The sequence below is a fragment of the Oryzias latipes genome, chromosome 15 (genome assembly GCF_053564925.1).
Source record: "Oryzias latipes strain Hd-rR chromosome 15, Olatipes_Hd-rR_3.1".
NCBI lineage: Eukaryota > Metazoa > Chordata > Actinopteri > Beloniformes > Adrianichthyidae > Oryzias > Oryzias latipes.
The window spans coordinates 11320840-11346572 of record NC_136251.1 but is presented as its reverse complement, the minus strand read 5'-3'; the positions used below and the strand labels follow the sequence as shown (position 1 = coordinate 11346572).

General features: G+C 40.3%; 3 protein-coding genes across 4 annotated transcripts in view; 1 reads left to right on the top strand and 2 right to left on the bottom strand.

Annotated features, from left to right (window-relative positions):
• LOC101172313 (cadherin-1-like) overlaps positions 1-1421 on the bottom strand; it is a 28156-nt gene extending 26735 nt beyond the window's left edge. For both annotated transcript variants that reach the window (XR_002874699.2, XM_023963134.2), the window contains exons 1-2: positions 1255-1421; positions 146-257 (exon numbers count right to left, since the gene is read on the bottom strand). Coding sequence is in view for 1 of the 2 variants with exons in the window: in XM_023963134.2 (XP_023818902.2) it covers positions 146-257; positions 1255-1320 (178 nt within the window). In the remaining variant the exon portion in view is untranslated. The remainder of the gene's footprint in view (positions 1-145; positions 258-1254) is intronic.
• A 12506-nt stretch (positions 1422-13927) lies between these two features.
• Positions 13928-16136, top strand: LOC110014678 (ras guanyl-releasing protein 3-like). The gene is made up of 3 exons (XM_020701491.3): positions 13928-14101; positions 15161-15510; positions 15999-16136. Exons 1-3 carry the CDS (start codon positions 14029-14031, stop codon positions 16005-16007), a joined length of 432 nt encoding a protein of 143 aa, XP_020557150.1. The 5' UTR covers positions 13928-14028; the 3' UTR covers positions 16008-16136.
• A 2846-nt stretch (positions 16137-18982) lies between these two features.
• The window catches only part of LOC105353623 (cadherin-1-like), a 74043-nt gene continuing 67292 nt past the window's right edge, over positions 18983-25733 (bottom strand). The window contains exons 11-16 of the mRNA XM_078931708.1: positions 22495-22739; positions 21952-22094; positions 21192-21283; positions 20974-21106; positions 20349-20558; positions 18983-19232 (exon numbers count right to left, since the gene is read on the bottom strand). Coding sequence (XP_078787834.1) covers positions 19120-19232; positions 20349-20558; positions 20974-21106; positions 21192-21283; positions 21952-22094; positions 22495-22739 — 936 coding nt within the window. The 3' untranslated portion in view covers positions 18983-19119. The remainder of the gene's footprint in view (positions 19233-20348; positions 20559-20973; positions 21107-21191; positions 21284-21951; positions 22095-22494; positions 22740-25733) is intronic.

The following is a 25733-nucleotide window of genomic DNA, read 5'->3' as shown; positions in this document are numbered from 1 at the left end:
CGCGAGATTTTTGTCAAGGTTAAAGTGTGCCGTGGCTCAAGAAAGGTTGAAAAACACTGCCCTAGACATAAAAAGGGGCATAACAGATGAGCACAACCACATTCAGGAAGCATGAAGCAGTAACTGTTTGATGAACTCAACATACCTTTGCCCAGTCTTGTGCTTTGTTTCAGATGCTTCTTGTTCACTTTGAATATCAAATCTGAGTCAAATCCAGGTTTACATGGTGACTCCTCTACAGACGACACAACTGCCATCTACAGAAAAGTAACATCCTGTTTAGGTTAAAAAGAAACTCACAATTTGAAATTCCCACATTGCTAATTGAACATGATTTTTTTAGGCTTCATTCCTTTCAAAACAGTTTTCCGTATTGTAAAATCTTGGTAGTGAATAATAATCCCAGAAGAAAAATGAGTAATTCTGCCAAGTTTACAAATTTTAGAAAATTTTTTGGTAGATAGTGATGGATAGATGAGGCCTCGAATCGTTTTGGCACATTGCCCAAACTATGTTGATAGTGTGTTGATACTGTGTCACTCAATACTGACTCCTGCTGGACTGAAAACATCACTGCAGGCAACCAAGTTAAGAAACTTTACAGATACATTGACTAAATTAGTGTGATCACAATATTTATCATTGTAGTTGTGGCTTCCTCCTCGCTCTGTAATGTACGGTGGCCCAGAAGGGTCACAACACAACATAATGCCTCAGATTTGAGGAGGTTCTTTAAATATGACAGTTCTGCTAAACAAATGCAACATTTTACTACAAAACAAAAATTATTAATTTCAAATGAGTCACTTTGAAATGGAATTGTATTCTGCTAGATTATGCTGAGATTGAGAGGAAATGGGGGGCCAAAAACACTATTGAAACTATTAAAACTATTAAAACTTCCACAAACTTAATTAAAACCCCACATTCAACACCTTAAGGATAGATTCAGTAATATAAGACATCAAACAGGTGAGCGGGGAAAACGAGGGTGAATGAGTGTGAGGAAAGACCCACAGCAAAAAATGTATAACGAGAAAGAAATTATTGTGATATTTGTTTTACACTTACAACTTATTAGTTTTTTTAAATGCCATTTATGACGGATTCAATACAACCTTTCCACTATAAAATACCATAGAAAAGCCTAAACTGACATACTGCATGATGGAGAAATTAAAGTTTTCTTACAAGAAGCAGACAAATCTCACAACATAATGTTAGAAAATAAAAAAATCTATCACAAAATCTTACCTGAAGAACAATCAAAGCTACAAATAATTGAATCCAGTTGCTTCCCATTTGTGTGTAAAGTCTCATGTCAAAAGTCCCCTGAGAAACACAGATGATGTTTAGGAAGAGCTGGAAGGTAAATGACTGACAGCAGGCAGTAGTTGCCTTCAGTGTTGCTTATCAGCAGTGAGTTGCTGCCTTCAGTTGTAAGTCAGACTTCCTGATACAAAAAAAACAGAAGTCAAACACATCAACCCAAATGTGGTAAATCCATACATCCGCATAGAACAATCAGCTGAACATCTAATACATAGGGGAAAATTAACTCATAGATGATCATTTCAAATTTGAATTAAACATTTGTTACAACTAAGCCACATTTTTAAATCATTATTTTAAAAGCATCCCACAAAAGTAACGATGCAAAATGATCAACAACTTGCATTTGTGTGGCTGTGGAGAAAACCATGAAAACTGCTCGGCCAGAAATGGAATTTTTAAAGGTAACAACCGCAACTTTGGGTCAGAGGACAAAAAAAAAATCATCGTCAGAACATGGAGCCATGAGACAAAAACAGACAGAAAATGTAGTATCACATTGACACAAACATAAAGAACGTAAAGACCAAAGAGAAAGTGAGAAGCTGCATCTATAACGGTCAAGCTTGACCATTTCAGTCTTAGATAAATAGGTCTTTGAGCCAGTCACATAGCAAACACTGTGCAGTGAGCAGAAATGTAGCATGTTCACAAATATAATAAACAATCAAGTCTGTAATTTGGAAAATCAAATCTGTTTGACAGATTTCTGCAGAAACTGATTTGAGCAGAATCATGCAGTGAACTTTATGGCTGGTGAGACACAGACTTCACTGGAGTCAGATAAAAATACATATTGTTTTTGCTGTTTAATTGACCACATGCATTTTGAGCATTGAACATGTTTTACGAGCACTCCTGTTTCTCTTGCACTTATAAATGCAGGTGTGCGTTCAATAGTGTGATGCTGCCATCTAGTGCGTTGAGCAGACCCATGAAACTTAAAAGGTGGATGTGAAGAAACTGCTGCTGTGAACAAGCACTGAAATCCCTCTTTTCTTTGCGCAATGGCTGCACAAATTCACAAAATTCCAAACTGAATTATGAGACATGGATGAGGGTCAAAAATGAAACTCAACATTCTTGACATTAGAAGATTGTTCATTCTTCAGGTCTTCCTCAATTCTCTCACATTTGCCAAGCATCTTTTGTTCCTCAGCAAACTCCTGCAAACACTTCCTTTTATTAAACTGGTAGTTAAATAAAACTATAAACAGATGAATACATACAATAATTATTATCCTTCAGAAATATAATTTAGAGTTTAAACAAATGAAAGCAGCAAAAAATTTCCAATCCTAATTTTTACAACACAAATAATTATTAAAATAAACAATCAACCTAAATAGCATTTCTAAAGTCTACACAATAATTTGGAAATGTGGATGAGACTGGATGGTGATTTCACATCCCATTGTGGTCATGTGGTGATACCTGAGTGTAAGCAAACCACTTTCAGTGTCAGGCTTATTGAATAAGTTTGGAATGATAACATTAGTTATTGCGGCTGATGTTCTATTGTGTGTTTTGTGCTTTGACATTATGTTCAATAAAGATGGAAAAAAATGTGAATGAAAAGCAAAATAAAGTGGCGGTCTTTTACACCCAAATAAAAATTCAGTGTCATGCTCTGTTGACATCACAAGGAGGTAATAACAAACTGACCCAGTAGGGGGAGCAATCCAACAGCAAGAGGGGGACAAATCACAGTCCAGAACAGTACTGTATGGTTACATTCCAAAACTCACTTACTTCTGTGGAGGGTCTTTAGAGTGGGGTAATAAAGATTGTAGATCAGGAACCAATAAAGTACCTTTACTGTCTCCTTTATTGAAATACAAAATTTTGAAAATCACCAATTTGATCAATTTTAGAAACAGTAAAAAGCAATGTGTGTCACATTAAAAAATGTTTTAATGAGCTTGAATTCGTCCAACAACATTTCAATAGGTTGCTGTGTCTCATCGTCGTGGTGTTATGGCATTTTTTTAAGTAAAATTCCATTAAGGAAGTACAAGGTACCTTTTAGGGTAACATCACAGCAGCACCGAGACACAGAAAAGCCCGTTAGAAGTGTTAAGGAGTTGGACCCTTTTTTCTGTTAGATAAAAAGCCAATCATTGCTTTATATTTGTCCGTGGCTCATCTGTTGCTACATTGTGACTGTGTTTAGATCACGTGACCACCGGCAACAGTGTCCGTTTTGGTTCAGTTGTTCTGCTCCGAGGATGGATTATTTTCAGACTATTACTACTACTTATTTAAGCTCAGTCTGAGACCACCTCCAAAAATGGGTCAGAGAGCAGTTTCTGGTCCTGGATCAGAGTCTGCTTGATTGTTTTCAGACGGAAAATTTGTTCCGGATTATTGGGGGAAACGAACTCTGGTTCACTTTCAGCGGACCAAATGTGTAGACCAAAAATCCCTCAGGTTCAAATTTAAATCAGGGTTTTGATGGAGAGAACTTTGCGGTCAAGGAAAAATAGAGATAGTTTAGAGATTTGGGAGAAATTGTTGTTATAAATATAAAACAGTGATGTGATCCCCAAGCAATAATCACTGGCCATATCTCAATGTTACAAAGCAGTGTAACATTTCTTTGCTTTGTTTGATGTTAATCATTTGCATTCCAATAGGTTTTGTTGTACAATTCAAGCCCTCAAACCTTTCTAGATGGTAGATCAACATCTGGAAAAAATATGGATTTGAGAAAAACATTTCTGAGGCAATAACACCACCTTAAAGAGCCTATAGCATGAAAGCTTTTAAGTGCATTATAATGTTTATTCCTCATAAAAGACAACCCCAAAGCTGTATTTTGATCTCACATTGTGAAATAGACAAGTGAGCCCCTTCCAGCTGCCAGCACCGCCTCCAGGCTAATACACAAACACACACTTTCTCCAATGATCTAGCGGTGATCGTCATAGATGCTTTCATTTTATATGCAGAATATCTTTATATGTATCTTTGTAAAAGTTCAGATTTTGTTTGTTTTCATGGGTGAAACACAGACACACAGTTAAGGCCACCTCTGTGTTGACGTCGAAAAAGATGAGAATGAGAGAAATGCATTTTTATTTTCAAATCCACTCTGCGAAAATTGTCATATATATTAATTTGACTCAGCATTTCCAGAGGGGAGACGGGGCGATGACGTGGGTGCTGTCTCCGTCTGTCCGGCTGCTAAGAGACAAAGACATATACTAAGCAACGCGGCAAGGCATATGGCCCTGTGTTAGCGGCAGGGGAGAAGCTTTGTGAAGGTTGTGCACTTCTGATGATTGTACACAGCTTCTCAGGACTTCAAAGCAGCATTTCCGCCTAATGCGGTCTGGAGTTTGGGACCACAGCCTCCTTCGGAAGCCCCGCTGTCTGTAGCCGGATGCACCAGCTAGGGCTCGGATGGAGTCTGGGTTTGAAGCTTCTCCATCGGACTAGCTTTGTCTTCGGTCGGAGCTAAACCCGGCCCACTAGCCCGGAGACAAAGCTAGTCACGGGCAGCTTCAAAGGAGGAAAGCTGCTACGCAGACCTGAGAAACTCTAAACCATCATATAAATTTGTGTTTCCAGTAGTGTCCAGAACAAAATAAAGGCTGATGTAATTCCCACACATTTACATCCAAGATGCTCAATGTGGCACTCGCACTGAGTTTTAAGTCCCTCCACGGCTAATGTTTTTAGCACGTATTAGCCTAATGCTAACGCTTTTTCCGGGTCCTTACAGCCAAGAAAAAAAGCACTGACCGCACAGATTTAAAAAATTATGAGCGAGCACGCCCTTAGTAATAATCATAACAGTAATAAAAGCACATTTAGAAGATATGTGTTGGTCCAACCAGCAAACGTCAAACGTTTAGCATGGCGAAATTTGCTAGAGCTGTTGATGGGGGAAAATCTTTGCGAAACTGAAGAAGACTATCTTCTAGCAATGAATACTGGGCTGGATCTCCTTGAGAAGGCGGTGAGTTGATGAAGTGAGTGTCCACAGCTGGTTCCAATCTTTAGAGGCAGAAAACAGAGGGGAGGAGAACTGACAGAGGCTCCATGACAAACATGGCTGTTTCAAAACAAACAAACAATGAAATCACAATACAATTTTCATTTGAAAATATTATTAATGTGATAAAAATGTAAAATGTTTTGGAAGAGACTGTGGAGTATATTTGAAGAGATATTTGAGGTAAATAAATACTTCTACATTTTATTTTTATTTTCAAACTATCATGCCGTAAGACAGATAAGATAAGATATTCCTTTATTAGTCCGACGATGGGGAAATTTCCTTGTTGCAGCAGCAGTACAGGGGGGGTATTCCAGGGTGGTATTCCAAAAAGCAGGTTATGCTAGCTCTCACAGTAAGTTTGAGGCTAAGGAAGTTGATAACCTCAGCTTTCGGTTCCAGAAATGGAGGTGTGTTTCAGGATATGTCAAGTTGCCATAGCAACTTATGCTCTGAACACAACCAGGGGGGTATTCCAGGAAGAATGTTTAAACTAGCCTGACTTTAAGCCTGAACTCTGGCTGAAATCCGCCTGAACTTGCTTACTCGGTGTATGTCGGTTCCAAAAGACCGGATATGAGTTGGCGTAATTACGCCCGACTTGGTAACCCTGGGTTAATGCATGTGCATGTCAAGTACATAAAGACATCCTCAATGGATCGCCGATTTCTGGAGTCACCATGGAAACACGTGGAAAAAAGAAAGCGCTACACTTCAGTGAGACGGAGTCTGAGGTTTTAATGACGGCGTATGAAGATTATAGGTCCATCAAAAAAGTAATACGGCTGCATCAGCAATTGAGCAAAAGAAAGAGTTTCTGCTTGTAGTAGAAGAACAGACAAAGTAAACGCACAAGTTTCTGATCTTATTTCCATTTTCCCTGTGACTCATATCCCAAGTCGAGCGTAATTAGTCTAACTCATATCCGCTCTTTTGGAACTGACATACCCAGAGTAAGCAAGTTAAGGCGGATTTCAGCCAGAGTTCGGGCTTAATATCAACATATAAAAAAAATCAATATATAAATCAATATATAAAGAAAAAAGAAAAACTATGGAGTCAACATACACACATATTTACACAATGTACACAATATACATTTCCAATAAAAAAAGTGTGTAGTTTACCATTAGCACACATTCCACAGCAGCTGTCTTAACCACTTTAAACTAAATCAAACTTTATTTATACTACGAGGATAATTGTTTTTCAGTATTTGTTTAGAATTTCATGATTCCTTTTTTATTCGTGTTTACAAAACAGATGATATTTCCTTCTGTGGTTTATCAAAAGATGTCTCCCTCAGCTGCTTTACCTGCAGAGGGTTTACCAGAGCTGACACACCTCTGAACCAGATCCTCATTCATATTGATCTTTTTTGAAGACTGAAAGGACTGCTTCCTCCATTGTTTGCTCATGTATTGCTTTCCCTTTTTCTCCTGGATGGATTAATCAGTAAGGATGTGATGATGGCGTACTTCCTCCGGGCCAACCCGCTGCTGCAGAGTAAGATGGGGCCCGGATTCATCCACAATTTCCAGGAGATGACCTATCTGAAGCCCACTTTCTGTGATCACTGTGCAGGATTTGTGCGTATCTGCAGTTTATGTTTATTACTTTTTTTTAAACTTTCTTTTCTAAAGACTGACAAAAACGGCAAAATACCGTCAGATATAACAATTCAGTTATCCAATCCAAAATTATCCAAATTTGTTGGTTTATTCTATAAGATTCGGCACATGCTCCCATCAGATGTGTTAAACGTGGCTTTCCAAGGGGGAGCAAAAGCACACACTGGGACACAGTCTGCAGTCAGAACATACAATCAATTGTTTATTGGTGCAGGTGCAGTTTAAATAGGCAGTGACATGGCATGACCACAGGGAAAACACCTGAGAAGAATTCTCAATAATTGGGAGCACACCCATTGGACAATCAACCTGTTAACACTTCCACTTGTTCATCATTCATTTTCTATACCATTTTTCCCTTTCAGGGTCACGGGGCTGCCGGAGCCTATCCCAGCCAATTGTGGGCGAAGGCAGGGGATGCCCTGGACAGGTCGCCAGTCTGTCGCAGGGTAGAATATCCACAATAACACATCCATTCACTCTCACAGTCATGCCTATGGTCAATTTAGAGTTGCCAATCAACCTATGAAACATGTTTTTGGATGGTGGGAGGAAGCTGGAGATCCTGGAGAGAACCCACGCATACACGGGGAGAACATGCAAACTCCACACAGAAAGGTCCCCCATTGATGTTCTGTTTCAGGTCTCCCAGCTGGGACTTGAAGCAGGGGCCTTCTTGCTGTGAGGCAAGAGCGCTAACCACTGCGCCACCGTGCAGCCCCACCCCCACATGCTCACACATTATTTACAATAATCATGGAAACCAAAACTGCATCACATCTTGGTTTAACTATAATCCAAACAAGAATCTGGAAAAGGTAAGTAGCTTTAGTTTTGTTGCTGGTTTGGTCATTAGGTCAGCAACCATCTGATCTGTTGAACAATATTTCAAAAACACTTCACCATTGTTTACAGTTGATCTCACAAAATGATATTTAATATCAACAAGCTTGCATCTCTGTCTATTTACAGGATTCTTTGCCAGTGCAATTGTGCTTTGATTATCTTCATAGATCACAGTTTTTTCATACTGATACTCATCAAAATGTGGAACCAGCTGAATCAAATACAAACATTCCTGTATGGTGGCAGCTAAAGCCATGTACTCAGCCTCACATGTTGACAGTGCTACAGTTGGCTGATTTTTGGTCTTCCAGGAAATCAGGGGACCATTTTTGCCTGGGCTAATACAATAACCATAAGTACGGTACTACGTCTGTCATTGGTGTCACCTGCCCAATCTCCATCACTGTAAACCCACAGCCTTAATCCTTCATCACTTTTCCTGTAACAAAGTTTCTTATCATTTGTGCCTTTCAGATATTAGTACATGCTTTAAAGTTGTCCACTGTTCTTCTGTTGGCTCACTGAAATACTGTGACAATCTGCTGACAGCATAACTCAGATCAGGTCTATCGCATGAGGAAGGTATATTAGGCTACCTACGGCCTCTCTGTACTTCCTGGGGTCACTCATCTTTTAACCACCATCAGTGTAATACAACTTTGATTCACAAGGTGTCGACCTGGGTTTACAATCTTACATGTTAAACCTCTCCAGCAGTTCATCAATATAACTCTGCTGTGACATGGTCACTTCACCATCACACTGATGAAAGGTGATACCCAAAAAAGTTTTCAGCCTGCCCAGATCTTTCATCTGAAACTTTTCAGCAAGCATCTGTTTGACAGTTTTTAAAACCCTTCCATCACTGGCAGCTATGACCAAGTCAGCAACCCATATCAATATTATTTTTTTTTCATTTTCTGTTTCTCTCTTGTAAACACAAAGATCAACTGGATTTTGTACAAAGTTGTTTTCACACAGGTAATCATGTAACATTTTGTTCCAATTTCTACCTGATTGTTTTAGCCCATGCAATGATTCTTCCAGTTTACACACAATTTTCTCATTTGTCTGAGATTTTACATCATGTCCCTCTGGCTGTTCCATGTAAATTTCAAAATCAATTGGTGCATGTAGGTAGGCTGTCTTGACATCCATCTGGTAGAGGATCAAGCTTTCCTGGGCATCTTTCTGCATTAACACTCTCACACTTGTTAGGTTAACAGTAGGAGAAAAAGTTTCTTCATAATTTACTCCCATCTCCTGACTATATCCCTTGGCAACATACCTTGCCTTAAATTTGTCAGACACATCAGCATTACATTTGATTGCATAGATCCACCTACCCCCCACTGCTTTCTTGCCCTCAGGCAGAGTGGTCAGAGTAAATGTGTTGTTCTGCTGCAATGATTTCATCTCCTCATCCATTGCATCTATCCACTCTCTTGAGTTGGATGAAGTCACACCCTCTCTAAAAGTTTGAGGCACATTCGAAACCATCTTATAGCAGTAATCAATGTTGATCTGTGCCTGATCATGCTCTACCCCATAAAACTCTGGTCTTCATCTGTACTAGGATATCTCCTTTCTCCACTTAGTTTTGCCTTGACCTCAACTGACTGTGCATTTATCTTACTTGGGCTTAATCCAGTCTCTGCAATGTCACTCTGCTTGGGTTTGTCTAGGTCAAGTCGGGTTGTACTATGTTGCACAGCAACTTCATCATCAGACGCATAATCAGTCTCACATTTCTTAAAATTAGATATGAATCTGACCAGTCTGTGCTTCATCACCTTCTTACTGTCAGGATAGTAGACCATATCCAACAAAAATCCCTTTGTCAGATTTTGAATCTAATTTCTTTGTCTCCTGTCTATAAGCATAACACACGGTACCAAAAGTCTGCATCCTGGACACATTGTGTCTCCTTCATGTCAACATAAAGTAAGGTGTCTGTCTAGTGCGGTTGTTGTAACACCTATTCCTCACCATTGCTGCTCTCTGGACTGCATACGGCCATAGCTCCTTGGGTAACTTGCTTTCCAAGAGCATACATCTAGCCATGTCAAAGAGAGTCCTCCAATTACATTCAGCAGTACCATTCTGGTGTGGCGAGTATGGTGCTGATGTTTCATGTCTAATCATATTCCTGCGAAGTAGTGCTTGGTAACCCTGTCCAGTAAATTCAGTACCATTATCAGATCTGATACATTTAACTTTGCCATATGGAGCTATATCAGCTAGAAATCTCTCTGTAGCTTCCACAGTATCACTTTTGTGCTTTAAAAAACACACAAACATTGCACTGGAGTAGTCATCGGAAAAGGAAAGTGCATACCTATAACCTTCTCTGGACTCTGGGTTAATGGGGCCTGCCAAGTCAGTATGTACCAACTCTAATGCCAACTTTGCCCTTACATCAGACTTCCTGTTCCTACTTTGAATGAATTTACCTTGAACACACACTTCACATTGCATAGATTTAGGTACTTTACCCTTAATTGACATGCCATCAACAATACATTCCAACTTCTGAACATCATTATAATTGCAATGTCCAAAAATCTCATGCCAGGTCTGAATGTCATGGCAACTCATAGATTGATCAGTTATTGTTCTCAGGAACCGTAGGCAAATAGAACAGTCTATTGTGTTCATGAATAAGAAAACGTGTACCGTCTTTGTACAGGACGTCTTCTCCCTCCTTGAAGATTACTGTTGCTCCGTTGGAAGTTGCAGGTCTCACGGAGAAGATGTCTTGGGGATAGGATGGGATATACAGCGCCTGCTTCAGTGTGGCACAAATGTGACGTCCCCCGCTGTCAACCAGCCACACCACTGCTTCTCCTCTGCGCTCTGCAACCCCCTTGCACCTTGTCCCATCAGCCAGTTCCACACAGTGCGTCTCAGCCTGGAATTGATCGTCAAAGCTCTTAAACTTAGCAAGATCTGTAATGATATGCGATGTTGCACCAGTGTCCACCATCAACCCTTTTCTGGTGATGTCGCTCCCCGGCTGATAATCAGTGGTCACCAAGAAGTGCAAAGGTGTTATCCGTCTCCTCAGATACTCCGCGTGCGTTGTCCTGTCGCTGCTGCTTCCAACCTCCTCGCCGTGTGTTGCTTTTGCCTTGGTTGTACCACTGTTGACCACGCTGACACTGTCTTGCCTTGTGTCCTCTCTGACCACAACGGAAACACTCAATGTCTCTGTTCTCTGCATTTCGCATCCTTGCACCTGACAGGGCACTAGTTTTCTGTGCCTGGGCACCCATGACATTGTCCTTGGCCACAGCTGTACGCATGCTTTCAGTGTTCTCATAACTGCGCAATTTGGTCTTAAAATCTGCAAAAGAGAGGGTCTCATCGCTTTGAGTGACAAAAATTGAAAAAGGCTTGAATGATTCTGGCAACCCCTTTAAGACCATTGCAACCAGTAGTCCATCACTCAAAACTTCTCCGCCGTTCCTCAGCTCTGTGATTGAGTTCTCAGCACCTATGATGTAATCAGTCACACTTTCACCACTTAACTTTTGCAGGGAAGTTAAGTCAGTGTAGAGACTCACAATTCTGGGCTTCCTCTTGCCAGCATAATAGTCTTGCAATATCTTGACAGCAACCACGCCCATCATCAGCGGCCTCTCGCATGACCAGAGACAAACTTTTGTCATCAAGGAATTGAATAAGTTCAGCATATGCTTCAGCATTTTTCGCTGCATTCTCAGCCAGTTTGTCTTCATCCGCATCTGTGGCAGGTTCATTTAGAATTGTATCCTTCAGTTTCTGTAACCGCAGATGTCCCAAAAACTTTGTCTCCCAGAGTCCATAATTCTTTTCGTCTCCATCAAACACAAGACGAGACCAACGTGAACTTGTCCTTTCACTCATGATGCTGGCACTCCAAAGGTTTGAAACGATAGCTTATCAAACTGTTTTTCTACTCACACCATGTCTGGGCAAACATCAGCGCATCAGGGCCCATAACCTGTTAAACGTGGCTTTCCAAAGGGGAGCAAAAGCACACACTGGGACACAGTCTGCAGTCAGAACATACAATCAATTGTTTATTGGTGCAGGTGCAGTTTAAATAGGCAGTGACATGGCATGACCACAGGGAAAACACCTGAGAAGAATTCTCAATAATTGGGAGCACACCCATTCACTCTAAAAAGAAAAAAGTTGATCCAACCTAGTTGAATCACTTCAATTGGTAACACCTAATTGAATTAAGTTTATTCAACTTAAATTTTTAATGGCTATCCGACTTAATATGATATGCTGATCTAACTTAAAGAAAATCTTTTTCAATTTTGTTTATACAACTTAAATTTACACAATATTATAAAGTTTCCACCAATGGACCTGGTAATTTTCACATCAAAGACATGAATGACCCAGCAATGTCTCGCATTACAAGGCAGGAGCTCACATGGCGCAAACTCTGTCTTTAATATTTGGAACCTATGTATGAAATGCAGAAAGAAATAAACATAACAGTTTAAATTACTAGTTCAAACAGAGTAAAACAGCTGGACAACAAAAACCATGCACTGTAAACCCGAATAGTCCAATTTTTTAACTTTTTAAGTAAGTCAACTTAAAAATTATTATGTAATCTGTTTCCTCAAAAATTTTGAGTTCACTGAACTTATTCGGGTTTACAGTGTGGACAAAAACTCACACTTTAACCCCAATCTGCCCAGATAGGCAAAGAAAATGGTATTCCATAATTCCTTGCGCTGCCTTAAGTTATGACGTCATGACGCATTGACAGCTTCACACCAAAGTTACACCAACGTAATTGAATTAAGTTGATTGAAAGTAAAATAACTATGTCAGACAACTACTTGTTATTTTTAAGTTGAATGAACTCAAAAAAATGATTTGTTTTCACCAAACTAAATAATTAAGTTAGAACAACGTAAAAAAGTACATCTTTCCAACTACAGCCCAAATACTCTTTTTAGAGTGTTGGACAATTAACCTGTTAACAAGATGCATTGCTGACATTGTACAGTTCCCTGTTTGAGCCTCACTTGAATTACTGTAACATCCTATGGAATAACACATATATACCTACACGGAAAAACTCCAGATTACACATACGAAAGCCATAAGAGCAAAAACCTGGTCCATGCCAAATTCTCCAACGGATCCACTCTTCCACAGATACAGCCTCCTTCAGTTACCGGAACTCAATACATATCGGATACACAATGTACAGTGTTGTTAATAAATCAAACAGTCGTTTGTGTGTCCTCATACCACTCTTATCCACCCTCTTATCACCATGACACCAGGGGAAAGCATATGCTAAAAGGAAAAAACAGAAAGTTACAATCCACGAGTCTCGCTGTCTGTACTAGAGGTCCACAAACTTGGAATATTTTAGACAATGACGTTAAACAGTCTGCTACAATATACATGTTTAAAAGGAAACTGAAATTGCTATTATTGTCAACATACTGCACAAATGCTGCTCCGACCGAAACCACCTATTAATGTGTTTATGATCACGCCTGAGTTTATGTTGTTGAAATTCATTGTCCTTATTGTCCGACACTCTCCACTAAATTACCATCATTTTCTCATACTATTATTGTATTTTATTTATGTCATTATTTTATTTTATTTTTCTTTTCCTAACGCCACTCATCTTCTATACTTTTATGCTTGTCTAAACTGCTGGACCCCTAATAATAAGCAGCTGCTTCGGGGATGTCCATTTTTTTCTATATTCTCTATTGTGAGGGGATTTGTTGCTTTTGACACATTGTGGAGAAACAAACTAAACTAAACTAAAAACTAAACTAATCAAATTCAGACAGCTGATTATAATGGAAAGTGTGCTGAAGTTATTCTTATTTATTTATTAATTTATACATACCTTTCCGGCTCATCTTATAATCACAGCTGTGAGGGATCATCAAACAGGGATACAACTGCAAAGGTACATTTTCATTCAAACTGTTTCAAACTCAAACAGTTGCCTCCTGCTTAGTGTTTTGTGTTCTCATAAGTCAAAAACAAAAATATATAAACCTTCTGTGTGGCTTCATGTTGTTTCTAAAATGTCATATTTCCTGTTTTGAAGGTTGAAACCCAACAACAATCTGCTTCATCTGTGTTTGTGTTGCAGACTGTGGTGTGAACTGTCATAAACAATGCCGGGAGCTGCTGGTTCTGGCCTGCAGGAAACTGATTCGCTCCGGATCCATGAGCAGCGTCTCCCCGGCCAGACTGAGTCACAGCTCGCTGCCCAGCAGCCCCTCACTGCCCACATGTAAAGGTCATCTTCACTTCCTGATCACGTGTGGTCTGCACAAACCCTTTATGCCTGAGGCCCAATCAAACTGCCTTCAACTGTTTGTAACATGGGTCATTAAAAGAATGTGATTTACTCATTAAGTGAATTATAGAATTTTAAAGTGCCAAAATGTCTTTATGAACTTTTTTTTTTGCAGGATATTAAACATATATGTTTGCTGTAATCTCATCAACATTTATTTTTGACTTCTGCTTCTTTCAGATAGATCTCAAAGTTGTGGCTTATGCGCATTCATCTTTAGCCATTTCCTTTTCAAAAGACATTTAAAAACAGGCATCAGATGGAACTGATGATGAACTGAACCATTCGGCCTGAAACAACCGTTCGGGGTCCTTCGACTAGTGCTGACGTCACATTATGTGATTGGCTGTCTGTTGGTCCGATGACGTGTCAGATAGTGATTGGTCTGGACAAATTGGGATACTACCATAGAAGAAGATATTATGAAGTCTGTTGTACACAAAAAGAACTCCGACATGTAGCGAGATTATCTTCTAAATGTGCTTTTATTGTTGTTATGATTATTATTAAGTGCATTTGCAGCCAAACGGGCTGTGGTCAGAACCCTTCTCCGGACCGGACACTCTAACAAAGCATCTTCCCTGCCTGCTAACATGAAGCTACAAGACTCCAGCTGCTCTGATCAGAGACACTGTTTGCTTGTGTGGAGCAGCAGGTTCATTCTAACAGCTATAGATCTTTTTACAAAGTGGGTTGTGGCAACATATCTCTATAAATATTACAAAGAATAATGTCAGACACAACTTAAGAGGGAAAAGAACTTTAGTTTATAAAAGGAAACGTGAAATGAAAATATGTAGAGCCCGAGCAGATCTCCACGCTACTTAGTTTGTCAAAGTGGGGTTACCGTAGTGTGACGTCATCCTCAGTCGAAAGGAACCCGAACAGTTATTGCAGGCCGAATGGTTATGGTACCTACACAGGCAAAGCATCTCAGAGAACTTTCCACAAAGATCTGCATCAATATGAAATAAGTTCCTCTTGTTGCGTTTTCTTCAGATGATGACGATGTGTTCGAGTTCCCGGCTGTTGCTACAGGTCCAGCTTTGGACACCCCGTCCCAACCGTCTATCACCCTGATGACCGGCTCAGCTCAGAGAATTTCTGTGCGCCTGCAGAGGGCCACCATCACCCAGGCCACCCAGACCGAGCCTCTGTGGCCTGAGCTCAGCTGGGGGGGCACAGAGAACGGCTCGCACACTTTTCCTAAAATGAAATACAGAACTCACAGAAAAGCATCTAAAAGTAAAGGGTTAGCCTGCTGGGAAAACCTGAAAGTGCAGCACCGACCCGTTTCCTCTGAATGCAGCTCAGAGTCCACCCAGAATGGGGCGCCACACCTAAGGAAGGTAACCAAACAGCACCACTGCTACAAAGACCCACTCTGATAAAATTCTGTTTTGTAAAAAATTGTGACAAATAAGAAAATTAAGCTTAAAAATGCATTTCTGAGTTTTTCTTTATTCAAATCATTGTGACTGTTTAAAAAAGAGATCATTTGCGATGTAGAATATATGCTAGATGGCCACAAGCTCCCTGTTCCTCTCCACTCTGCAACGGTATGAAGGGGGAGTGGGGGGAGTGTTCTACTGAACCACTGCTGCTCTGAAGAAACTCTGACAGCTTAATTTTTTATTTTGGCTAAGAAAGGCATAATCATAATTAAAGACCAATGATAATGCTTTTACAATGATCAAAAAAAGATTGGAGTGGGTCTTTTTTCTGACTTGTACATTTACAGGTAAAAACCCTGATTTAGTTTCCCTTTTAGAAGAATGAGGACAATAGGATGTATTTCAGGCACAAAAAAAATGAACTTTTTTCTTTTTTCTTCAAGGACAGCTGACTTAGCTGCAACAAGAGCAGATTCTGCATGACCGCAACCAGAACAAGGAGGCTCTTCTCACTTGGGAAGGCTCTAAGCTGCTGGAAATCGGCCTTCAATGACCTCAGGTTACTTAGTAGACGTGGTGGACATGCAGCTCGGTGGTTAACGAACGACTGCTGTAAGGAACTCAGATGAACCAGTGCAAAACAAAGACTCCAGTCTTGAGTTTGATGCAACAATCAAACAGGATGCATATGTGCACGAGGTCCAGCTGAGAGAATCGGCTCCAACAGGACAAAGTTTTAACGCTTGGATGAGAGGTGAAAGTGGTAAAAAAGGGGACTTGAACAAAAACGTTGTTCCAGCAGTCAAATGAGCAAAGTTTATTGTAAATATTTCCATGTTGAGCTGACACAGGGGAAACATCAATAAAAAGTGCAGCAAATTAAAAGGTTTATAGTCTTATAGTTTACTGGGAAACTACAGCAGAGATTATCAGGGAAACAGGTAGGAAGGTGCTAGGTGTGTCATCTGGAAAGAGGAAAGACGGTAAAGACACTTGGTGGTGGAATGAGGAAGTACAGGAATGCGTCCAGAGGAAGAGGTTGGCTAAAAGGAAGTGGGATGTAGAAAGGACTGAGGAAGGTAGACAGGAGTACAAGGAAGCGCAGCGTAGAGTGAAGAGAGAGGTGGCAAAGGCCAAACAGAAAGCTTACGATGAGCTATATGACAGGTTAGACACAAAGGAAGGAGAGAAGGACTTGTACAGGCTAGCCAGACAGAGAGACAGAGATGGGAAGGACGTGCAACAGGTAAGGGTGATAAAGGACAGAGATGGAAAGGTGCTAACAACCCAGGAGAGTGTACAGAAAAGATGGAAGGAGTATTTTGAGGAGCTGATGAACGAGGAAAATGACAGGGAAAGAAGGGAGGAAGATGTGGTTGTTGTGGAGCAGGAAGTAGCAGAGATTGGAAAGGATGAGGTTAGGAAGGCTCTGAAAAGGATGAAGAGCGGAAAGGCCGTTGGTCCTGATGACCTACCTGTGGAGGTATGGAAGTGCTTAGGAGAGACAGCAGTGGAATTTCTAACGAGGTTGTTCAATAGGATTTTAGAGAGTGAGAAGATGCCTGAGGAATGGAGGAGAAGCGTTCTGGTCCCGATCTTTAAGAACAAGGGTGACACGCAGAACTGCAGCAACTATAGAGGAATAAAGTTGATGAGCCACACAATGAAGCTGTGGGAAAGAGTAGTGGAAGCCAGGCTTAGGAAGAAGGTGGAGATCTGTGAGCAGCAGTATGGTTTCATGCCCCGTAAGAGCACCACTGATGCCATTTTTGCTTTGAGAATGTTGATGGAAAAGTACAGAGAAGGTCAGAAGGAGCTGCATTGTGTGTTCGTAGATTTAGAGAAGGCGTATGACAGGGTGCCGAGGGAGGAGCTGTGGTACTGTATGAGGTCGTCTGGAGTGGCAGAGAAGTATGTCAGAGTAGTTCAGGACATGTATGAGAGAAGTATGACGGTGGTGAGATGTGCTGTAGGTCAGACAGAGGAGTTCAAGGTGGAGGTGGGACTACACCAAGGATCAGCTTTGAGTCCTTTTTTGTTTGCTATGCTGATGGACAGGCTGACAGACGAGGTAAGACAGGAATCTCCCTGGACAATGATGTTTGCGGATGACATTGTAATCTGCAGTGAGAGTAGAGAGCAGGTGGAGGAACAGCTAGAGAGGTGGAGGTTTGCTCTGGAAAGAAGAGGCATGAAGGTCAGTCGTAGTAAGACAGAATACATGTGTCTGAACGAGAGGGATCAAGGTAGAAGCGTTAGGTTACAGGGGACTGAGGTGAAGAAGGTGCAGGAGTTTAAGTACTTGGGGTCAACAGTTCAGTGTGATGGGGGGTGTGGAAAAGAGGTGAAGAGGCGAGTGCAGGCAGGTTGGAGCGGGTGGAGGAAAGTGTCAGGAGTGTTGTGTGACAGAAGAGTGCCAGCAAGACTCAAAGGAAAGGTGTACAAGACAGTGGTGAGACCAGCTCTGCTCTATGGGTTAGAGACGGTAGCAGTGAGACAGAGACAAGAGGCTGAGATGGAGGTAGCAGAGATGAAGATGTTGAGGTTCTCCTTAGGAGTGACCAGGTTAGACAGGATAAGGAACGAGTACATCAGAGGGACGGCTCATGTTGCCTGTGTTAGCGACAAAGTCAGAGAAGCCAGACTGAGATGGTTTGGACATGTTCAGAGGAGGGATAGTGGATATATTGGTAGAAGGATGTTGGAGATGGAGCTGCCTGGCAGGAGGGCAAGAGGACGGCCAAAGAGGAGATACATGGATGTCTTGACAGAGGACATGAAGTTGGCTAATGTTAGGGTAGAAGATGTTCATGATAGAGTGAGGTGGAAAAGGATGATTCGCTGTGGCGACCCCTGATGGGAAAAGCCGAAAGAGAAAGATAGTCTTATAGTTTATAGTCCCAGAAATCTTTTATGTTCCACAGATATGAATCCCACCAGGTAGTATCTCTTCAATTATTAATTGAGTTTACCCAACAAATTTGTTGTTTTTGGCTGTAATATTTTTTGTACATCTGCAACTGTTGCATTCTAAACTGCATGTATGCTTCAAAAGCAGAATATTCACAGTGGAAGAGTGTCTTTAGCTCATGAATGAACAATTCTGCAATCATTTTTAGCAAACTGTTTCAGATGATATACAAATTGCCAACATGAATGAATAAATAAACAAGCTAAAGGTGGTAAAAGGCCATGTTTCTGAGGGGATTCCCATCTGCTGCTTCATCCAGAACTTACTCAGGTTATCTGGGAAATGCATTTACTCCATAAGACAAACAGCAGATCGTCTGCAAAAAGGATGACTTTTATGTAGCATATGTCAGTGACAGAACAAGCTTTTGTCAACAATGAAACTTTAAAGACCCTTTAAAACTATTTACAAGGCACAACAGACACCATCTTCCATAAGTATTTTTTTCAGTAGACCTTCAACATCCTATAACACTCACAAGATGTTTATGGTAAAATCAAAAACAAAAGGGATCAAGCTGTCTTTAGCTTTGAATTGGGGTGTGAGGACGACACACCACAAAACACATCAGATATTGCTTGGACCAAGAACAGTTAATCCGACAATTCTGTATCTGATTGTCTTCTCCATTCAATACTTTGTAGGTGTTGCTCCCATTGCTCTTTTGCTCTTCTCCGTCTGGAAAAAAACAGCACTGCCAGAACCACTGAAACATAAAGCATCACTCATGCGAATTAGAAACACAGATTCTGATATTTTAGTCACAGACTAAAAAGATGAGAAAAAATTAGTCACTTTCTCCATCCGACCCACTATACATAATTATTTTACCTCTTCTTCCTTCTACCCTCCATTTTCAGTATCTACTAACACATCCATCAACCAGTATTTGCACAAGATTGACCTTAATTTGTTATTCAGCTGCTAGGAGTCACAACAGCAAATCATCCTCCTCCATCTACCTTTCTCCTCTGCATCCTCCTCGCTCACACCAACCACCCTCATGTCCTCCTTGCTGACATCCATGAACTTACAAATGGTTTTCTTTTAAGTCTCTTTCTTGTTAGCTTCAACCTCAACATTCTTTTACCAATATCATCACTGTTCCTCCTCTCAGTGTTTCCAAACCATTTTAGTCTGGTTCCCTGCTTTTCCTCCAGAGCATTTACTATGGACTGTTCCTCTGATGGATTCATTCCTGATCCTATTCATCCTCATCACTTCCAAAGAGAATCACAACATCTTCATCATTTACCTCCAGTTCTGTCTGCTGTCTCTTCCTCAGAGTCTCTATTACCATCAACATGCTGCTCTCACCACAGTATCCATACCTTTCACCCTTGATGACACTCTTTTGTCACACATCACACATAAAACTTTTCTCCCCCTTTGTTTTTACACATTCCCTCTTTTTGGTCCTCCCTTCATCTTCCCACCCAGCAGCTCCAGGTTAGGTATGCCCCGTCTTCCTCTCAGTTCTTCCTTTTGTTCAAACACCCAACCTGAGCTGCTCTGCTACATTTGGAGACATTGAACTTTTTAATAATCAAAGAATTCTAAGATTTTTCGTCCCACGAATGGTTGTTTGTCTCAGATTTTCCAGCTCTAGTCACTAAGCCAACACCTTTGTCCCCCTAACTGGCCTCTCCCCCTATTATCATCTGGGTTTATAAATGACAACGTTATTATTGGTAACTAATGTTACCGTCTGTCCTTCTTTTTTTTTATTAGGAAGATTCTTGTTTTACATTAGAAGAAAAAAATACCCAAACAACTCCATCAACACAATACATTCTTTCATTTCTGAAAAACGTATCCTCACCCAGCAGCAGCAGCAGAGCTCCAAGTATTCCCCAAATATATGCTGGCAGTCCAGTTCCAGTCAGAGGACAAAGTCCATTTTCTAAACAGGTGCACACTTCCACATTGATGGAGCTTTCCTGGTCCAGGTTACCACGATCTGCGACCCTCAGGACCACTTTGTATTTTCCTTCAGGGATTTCAGACTTTAAAAACAGCTCGATTCCAGTTTCTACAGAACAGAGAAGTGAAGGAAATTCAGTTTCAACCTGTGCATTATTTCCACTTTCTGCTGCCATTTTAAAAATAAACATCACAGAGATGCTGCTAAATGATTTCAAGATTTAGTTTGAGCAAAGAACATAAATGACTAAGTGAAAGAAAAAAAAAAGTGATGTCTTTCTAACCCTTGCTATCCTAGGCATTTTAACATTGGGAGTGGGGTCATCTGGACCCCACTAGACAGTGCTCTGAACCTTTTTTCTTCAATGATTTGTGATCTTCACTGGTGTCCATGGATTACATGGAATCTTTTCACCTTTATCCACCTTTGTCAGGGTAGGAGTAACATGTAGGATCAGGTCATCTGGACCCCATAGGATGGCACAAAGGTTAAATGTGAACATTCCAGTGAACAGTGTTCGTACCGCTTTCGTTCATCTTAGCCGTCCAGTTGGCCGAGTACTTTTCATGAACGGCCACACTGTACGGAGCAGAATGAGCGGCTTCGTCTTTATCCACTATACTCAGCAGTGCAGGAGTCCGCTGGTGCTTGCAAATCTGAGGAAACACAATCACAGTCAGTCTCAGTGCAGTTCTTCCTGAAAAATGAAAACCTAAATGGCTCTAAAAAGCAAACACACACCTGTGTTTCCCGTTCTACAATCGCTGGTGCGTTGTCGTTGACATCTTCAAGTATAATGATCAACGTGCCAGTTCCAGTGGCTGGGACTAGATCTGGTGAGATCACAGATGAACATCATAACTTAACAGATTTGAAATGAAAACAAAATAATGCACAGCTATAAGATATTGTCTCTGTTAATTAAACAAGTTATGGAAATAAATGTAAACAAGACTGAAAATCAGCAAGATTTCTGAACAGGAGAGACAAGTGGTGGAGCATTGGTCTGCAGATAACTAGCACTTGGCTTGTCTAGTGGTCTGTTCCTTTCCAGGCAATTAAAAAAATGACTTTTTCTTTATACAATAAATGAAAGAAAAATAACGAAAAACTTTTCCTTAATATATTTTAACTTATTTTGTTTATTGCTTGCACAGATCCTTTCCCCAAATTGTTTCTATTCTGTTTTTTCTTTGGCTCCTCATTTTTGCTCCTTTCTTCAAGTTTCTCTCACATTATTATTTTTTTATACCAAAGACTTGCAAAAAAGAATTTTAACCCCTCACAGGTACACCAATATTTTTAATTTTTTTTAGATGTTAGGAAAACTACAGGTTTTTTTTTCTGCAGCACAGAGGTCCAAGGTTGTGCATTTCCCTCAGTGGGCAATAAAAAAAAAAAGTTGTCTGCACTTCTAATAATCTCCTAACTGACCATAAAATCTCACTTCACACACAAAATAACTTTTGGCCAGCAACAATTTCTCTCTTTTTCCACCTACCATTATCATAAGCACCAAGGAGCACCGTGTATTTATTGTCCGTCACATTAGGGGACTCTCTGTCCATGAGGCTTTTCACCTTCACCAGCCCTGAATCCTCGTCCACTGTCAGCCAGTTTTCAGGGTCATCAATTATTTTATACCTGCACATAAAAATGTGAATCAAATGGATTCATTACAAAAATCATTCGTACATTTTTAGGCACTGAAAAGAATAACGTTCGAAGAATCTTTGTGTTTTTATAATGCTGAATACAATACATGTTTACAACATGGAACAACTGTGTGTAAACCAATTGTATGTAAAAAAAAAAAAAGACGATAAAATTACATTTAGAGACTTAAAATCATCTAAACTGATTTAAAAACACTTATTTCTCTCCAATTCTGGGCTGGTCAGATTTTGATTAACTGAAACATTAATAACATTAATTTTTCTTGTTAAGTTTCTATTTTTCAACTGTAAAAAAAACAAAGTACCAAGCTTTTTTTTTATTTAAAATTTTCCCTCATTTTAAGGAAAATGAGGGAATAAAATCTTACTTGACATTGTTTTCACGTTCAAAGTCTCGGTCTTCTGCCTCAGACTTAATAACCACACTTTCCACAGGAAGGTCCTCAGGCTTTTGAACGGTCATCTCCTTTTCTTTAAAGATTGGAGGCTCATTGACGTCCTTCACGGTCACCACCACTGTGGCGGTGGAGGTGGTCAGTGGAATGGTAAAAGGGACGCCGTTCTCCACAATAACCTCCAGAGTGTGTGTTCTGCTTTTCTCAAAGTCCAGTCCCTTTTGTTTGAAGAAAAGGGCAGTTATCAGTGGGTGTGTAAGTAAAAAATTGATACAATGAAATATTACAATTCTTCATTTGGTGATACCTGTATCGACATAAAATGCAGCAGAGACGATACCTAATTAATTAATTATAAGCTAACATGTCGTTCAGTGTCTTACTCTTGTTTTACACGTAAACCTCTACTAGCTCTTACAGCAGCTCTACACAGAACCAAAACACCAATAGGATCTAGGGAGAACCAGCTTATGAGATGTTTAGTTGGCCTCGCAGTTTTTGTTGTTACCATGGTTGTTACAAAGCTCTTTGAGACACGTATAATGTAGTTTCAACTAGAATGGATACCAAAACTTTGTGTCAAGTTGGTGCTGGTACCATATAAAACACAGATTTGTGTTTTACACTTTTATACTTCATATTTGTGCTTTGTGGACAGCTCAAGAGTACGAGTTAAGCTTTGCAGACACAGCTTATACTGAATGTAGCTTCAGTAAAAATGCTGGAAGCCAAGCGAGCGAAACAGCCAAAGATTCTAATTAACCTTGTGCTATCTTAGATGACCCCCCCCTTACATTGACGTGTTCTCCCTACCATGACAAAGGTGGATAAAGGTGGAAAGATTTCATGTGATCCATGGACACCAGTGAAGATCACAAATCATTGAAGAAAAAAGGTTCAGAGCACTGTCTAGTGGGTCTAGATGACCCAACTCCCAATGGTAAAGTGCCTAGGATAGCACAAGGGTTAAGCAACCTGACAGCTCAGAGCCATGTCTATAACACTCTGAAGAAGTCCAATGTTGTGGCGATTAGCTGTGAAGTCAACTTTTACTTCCAAATGTGTGAAAACGGAGCTGCAGTTCCATGGAATAAGAATCTTAGGAACATTCAAACGCTCGCATTCATTGTCAGCAATGAAGGGAAAAGACAGTTGGATAAGTCGAATGCTGTGTGTCCACATTGGTATACAAAGATAGTGCATGCCACAGATCTTTTAAATGGTATCACCCGACTGTAACAATCGGGTCTACGAGAAAATAAATGTGCAAGGTAAAATGTTTTTTTTTCAGGCCAGTGTTAGTTATCTAAAGGTTTTGGTTCCTGGCAGCTAGTAGTTTTTCTTATTTTATAAAGCAGATCACCTACATAGGTCAGTTTTATTTATTGTTATATAAAACCAATAAATGCATTTTGCAAGTAATTTTTTTCGGCCTTTTTTGTATAGAAAAAAAATGAAGATAGATAGATAGATAGATAGATAGATAGATAGATAGATAGATAGATAGATAGATAGATAGATAGATAGATAGATAGATAGATAGATAGATAGATAGATAGATAGATAGATAGATAGATAGATAGATAGATAGATAGATAGATAGATAGATAGATAGATAGATAGATAGATAGATAGATAGATAGATAGATAGATAATAACTTTATTAATCTCCCAAGGGAGAAATTCAGTTGTCCAACAGCAAAACACACAAAAAATAACAATAAAATAATAGTTCCGAAAATAGCAATTCATATCAGTTCTAAAATAATGAACAGGTTTTTAAAGCAAAATGAAATATATTTAATAATATAATGGCTAATTTCAAATCAGTGTGCAGGTTTTTCATAATTTCATGATCTTTTTATATATTTATGAGAGACATATACTGTAGGTTAATCATATATTTGCATGAGGTCATGTTTATTTATTTAATTATGTATAGTTTAGAACTCCATGAAGAAATAGTGAAATACTGTTTCTGGTGAATTGTTGGAATACATCATGATATGTATCGTATCACTAGCCTCTTGCCAATAAACACCTCTAGTTATCCGTGTGAAGGACAGCTTTAGGACAAAACATCTGTACATTTGCTGGGTAACAAACTTAACTTGATAAAGCTCTTTCACTTGAAAACAGGATCTTTCTTTGTTTTCTTACCTGAGCAGTTTTAATGATTCCTTCTTGTTTGCTGGATCCTGTTTCTATGGAAAAAAAATCATCAGGATCTCCTCCGACAATCTTGAACTTGGCGTTCCATGTTGGGGTGTTTGGTTCATCTTCATCAGTTACTGACATTTTAACAACCAGAACCCCCACTGCGTTTTCATCAACTGATCCCTGATACTGGAAAAGGTAAAAGACCTTGGAATTCCTTATGGAGGATCTCCAGCAGATTTAAACGGCAATCAAGGCTGGAGAGCCTTTTATCAATTGAATCCAGGATATCACTCATGTTGCTGCCTGGGGAGGAGGCAGCCCCCGGGGAGTCTTCGGGACGGTTGCGTTTGGTGGACGGAGTGGCGGTGTTGGATTTCTTCATGAGGCAGGTATTGAAACACTCGTCGATGTAATTCTCCAGATCCTCCAGGTCCTCCAGGTCATCCAGGCTGGCAAATGCTTGACAAACTTTTTCAGATTTTTATTTTTTAAACTTTCTGGATTATTTAAATATGGCGGTGTAATTAAATAAATCAAAAATGTTTGTTCACAACTTACGCGCCGCCAAGTAAACTCACCACACTCCTCTCGTCGGCTCTCGCGATACTACAGCATCACGTGCTCCTCCAGGTCCCACGTTCTGCTGCCTTCTTCAGAGTCTCTGGAGTTCAGCCAACAGCAGGTGCAGGAGCTCGCAGCGGAGAACCAGGCCCTCAGAGAGACCGTGAAGATCTTGGGCCACGACACCGCCCGTCTCTCTGAGGAAAACCGATCCATCAAGGAAACCCTCCTGGATCTTCAGGCGAGGAGCATGAGGGACAATCTAGTGTTCGCAGGGATTCCAGAAGAGGCAGGGGAAGTCCCGGAGAACATTGTTAAGTCCTTTATAGAGGTCCACCTGAAACTCCCCAAGGAAGAAGTCCAGAAGATCTCCTTCCACAGGGTTCACCGGCTCGGAGGAAAAAGGCCGGACAATCAGCGTCCCCGTCCTATTGTTGCTAAATTTGAACATTATAAACAAAAGATGCAGGTAAAAAGCAGAGGGCGCGAGC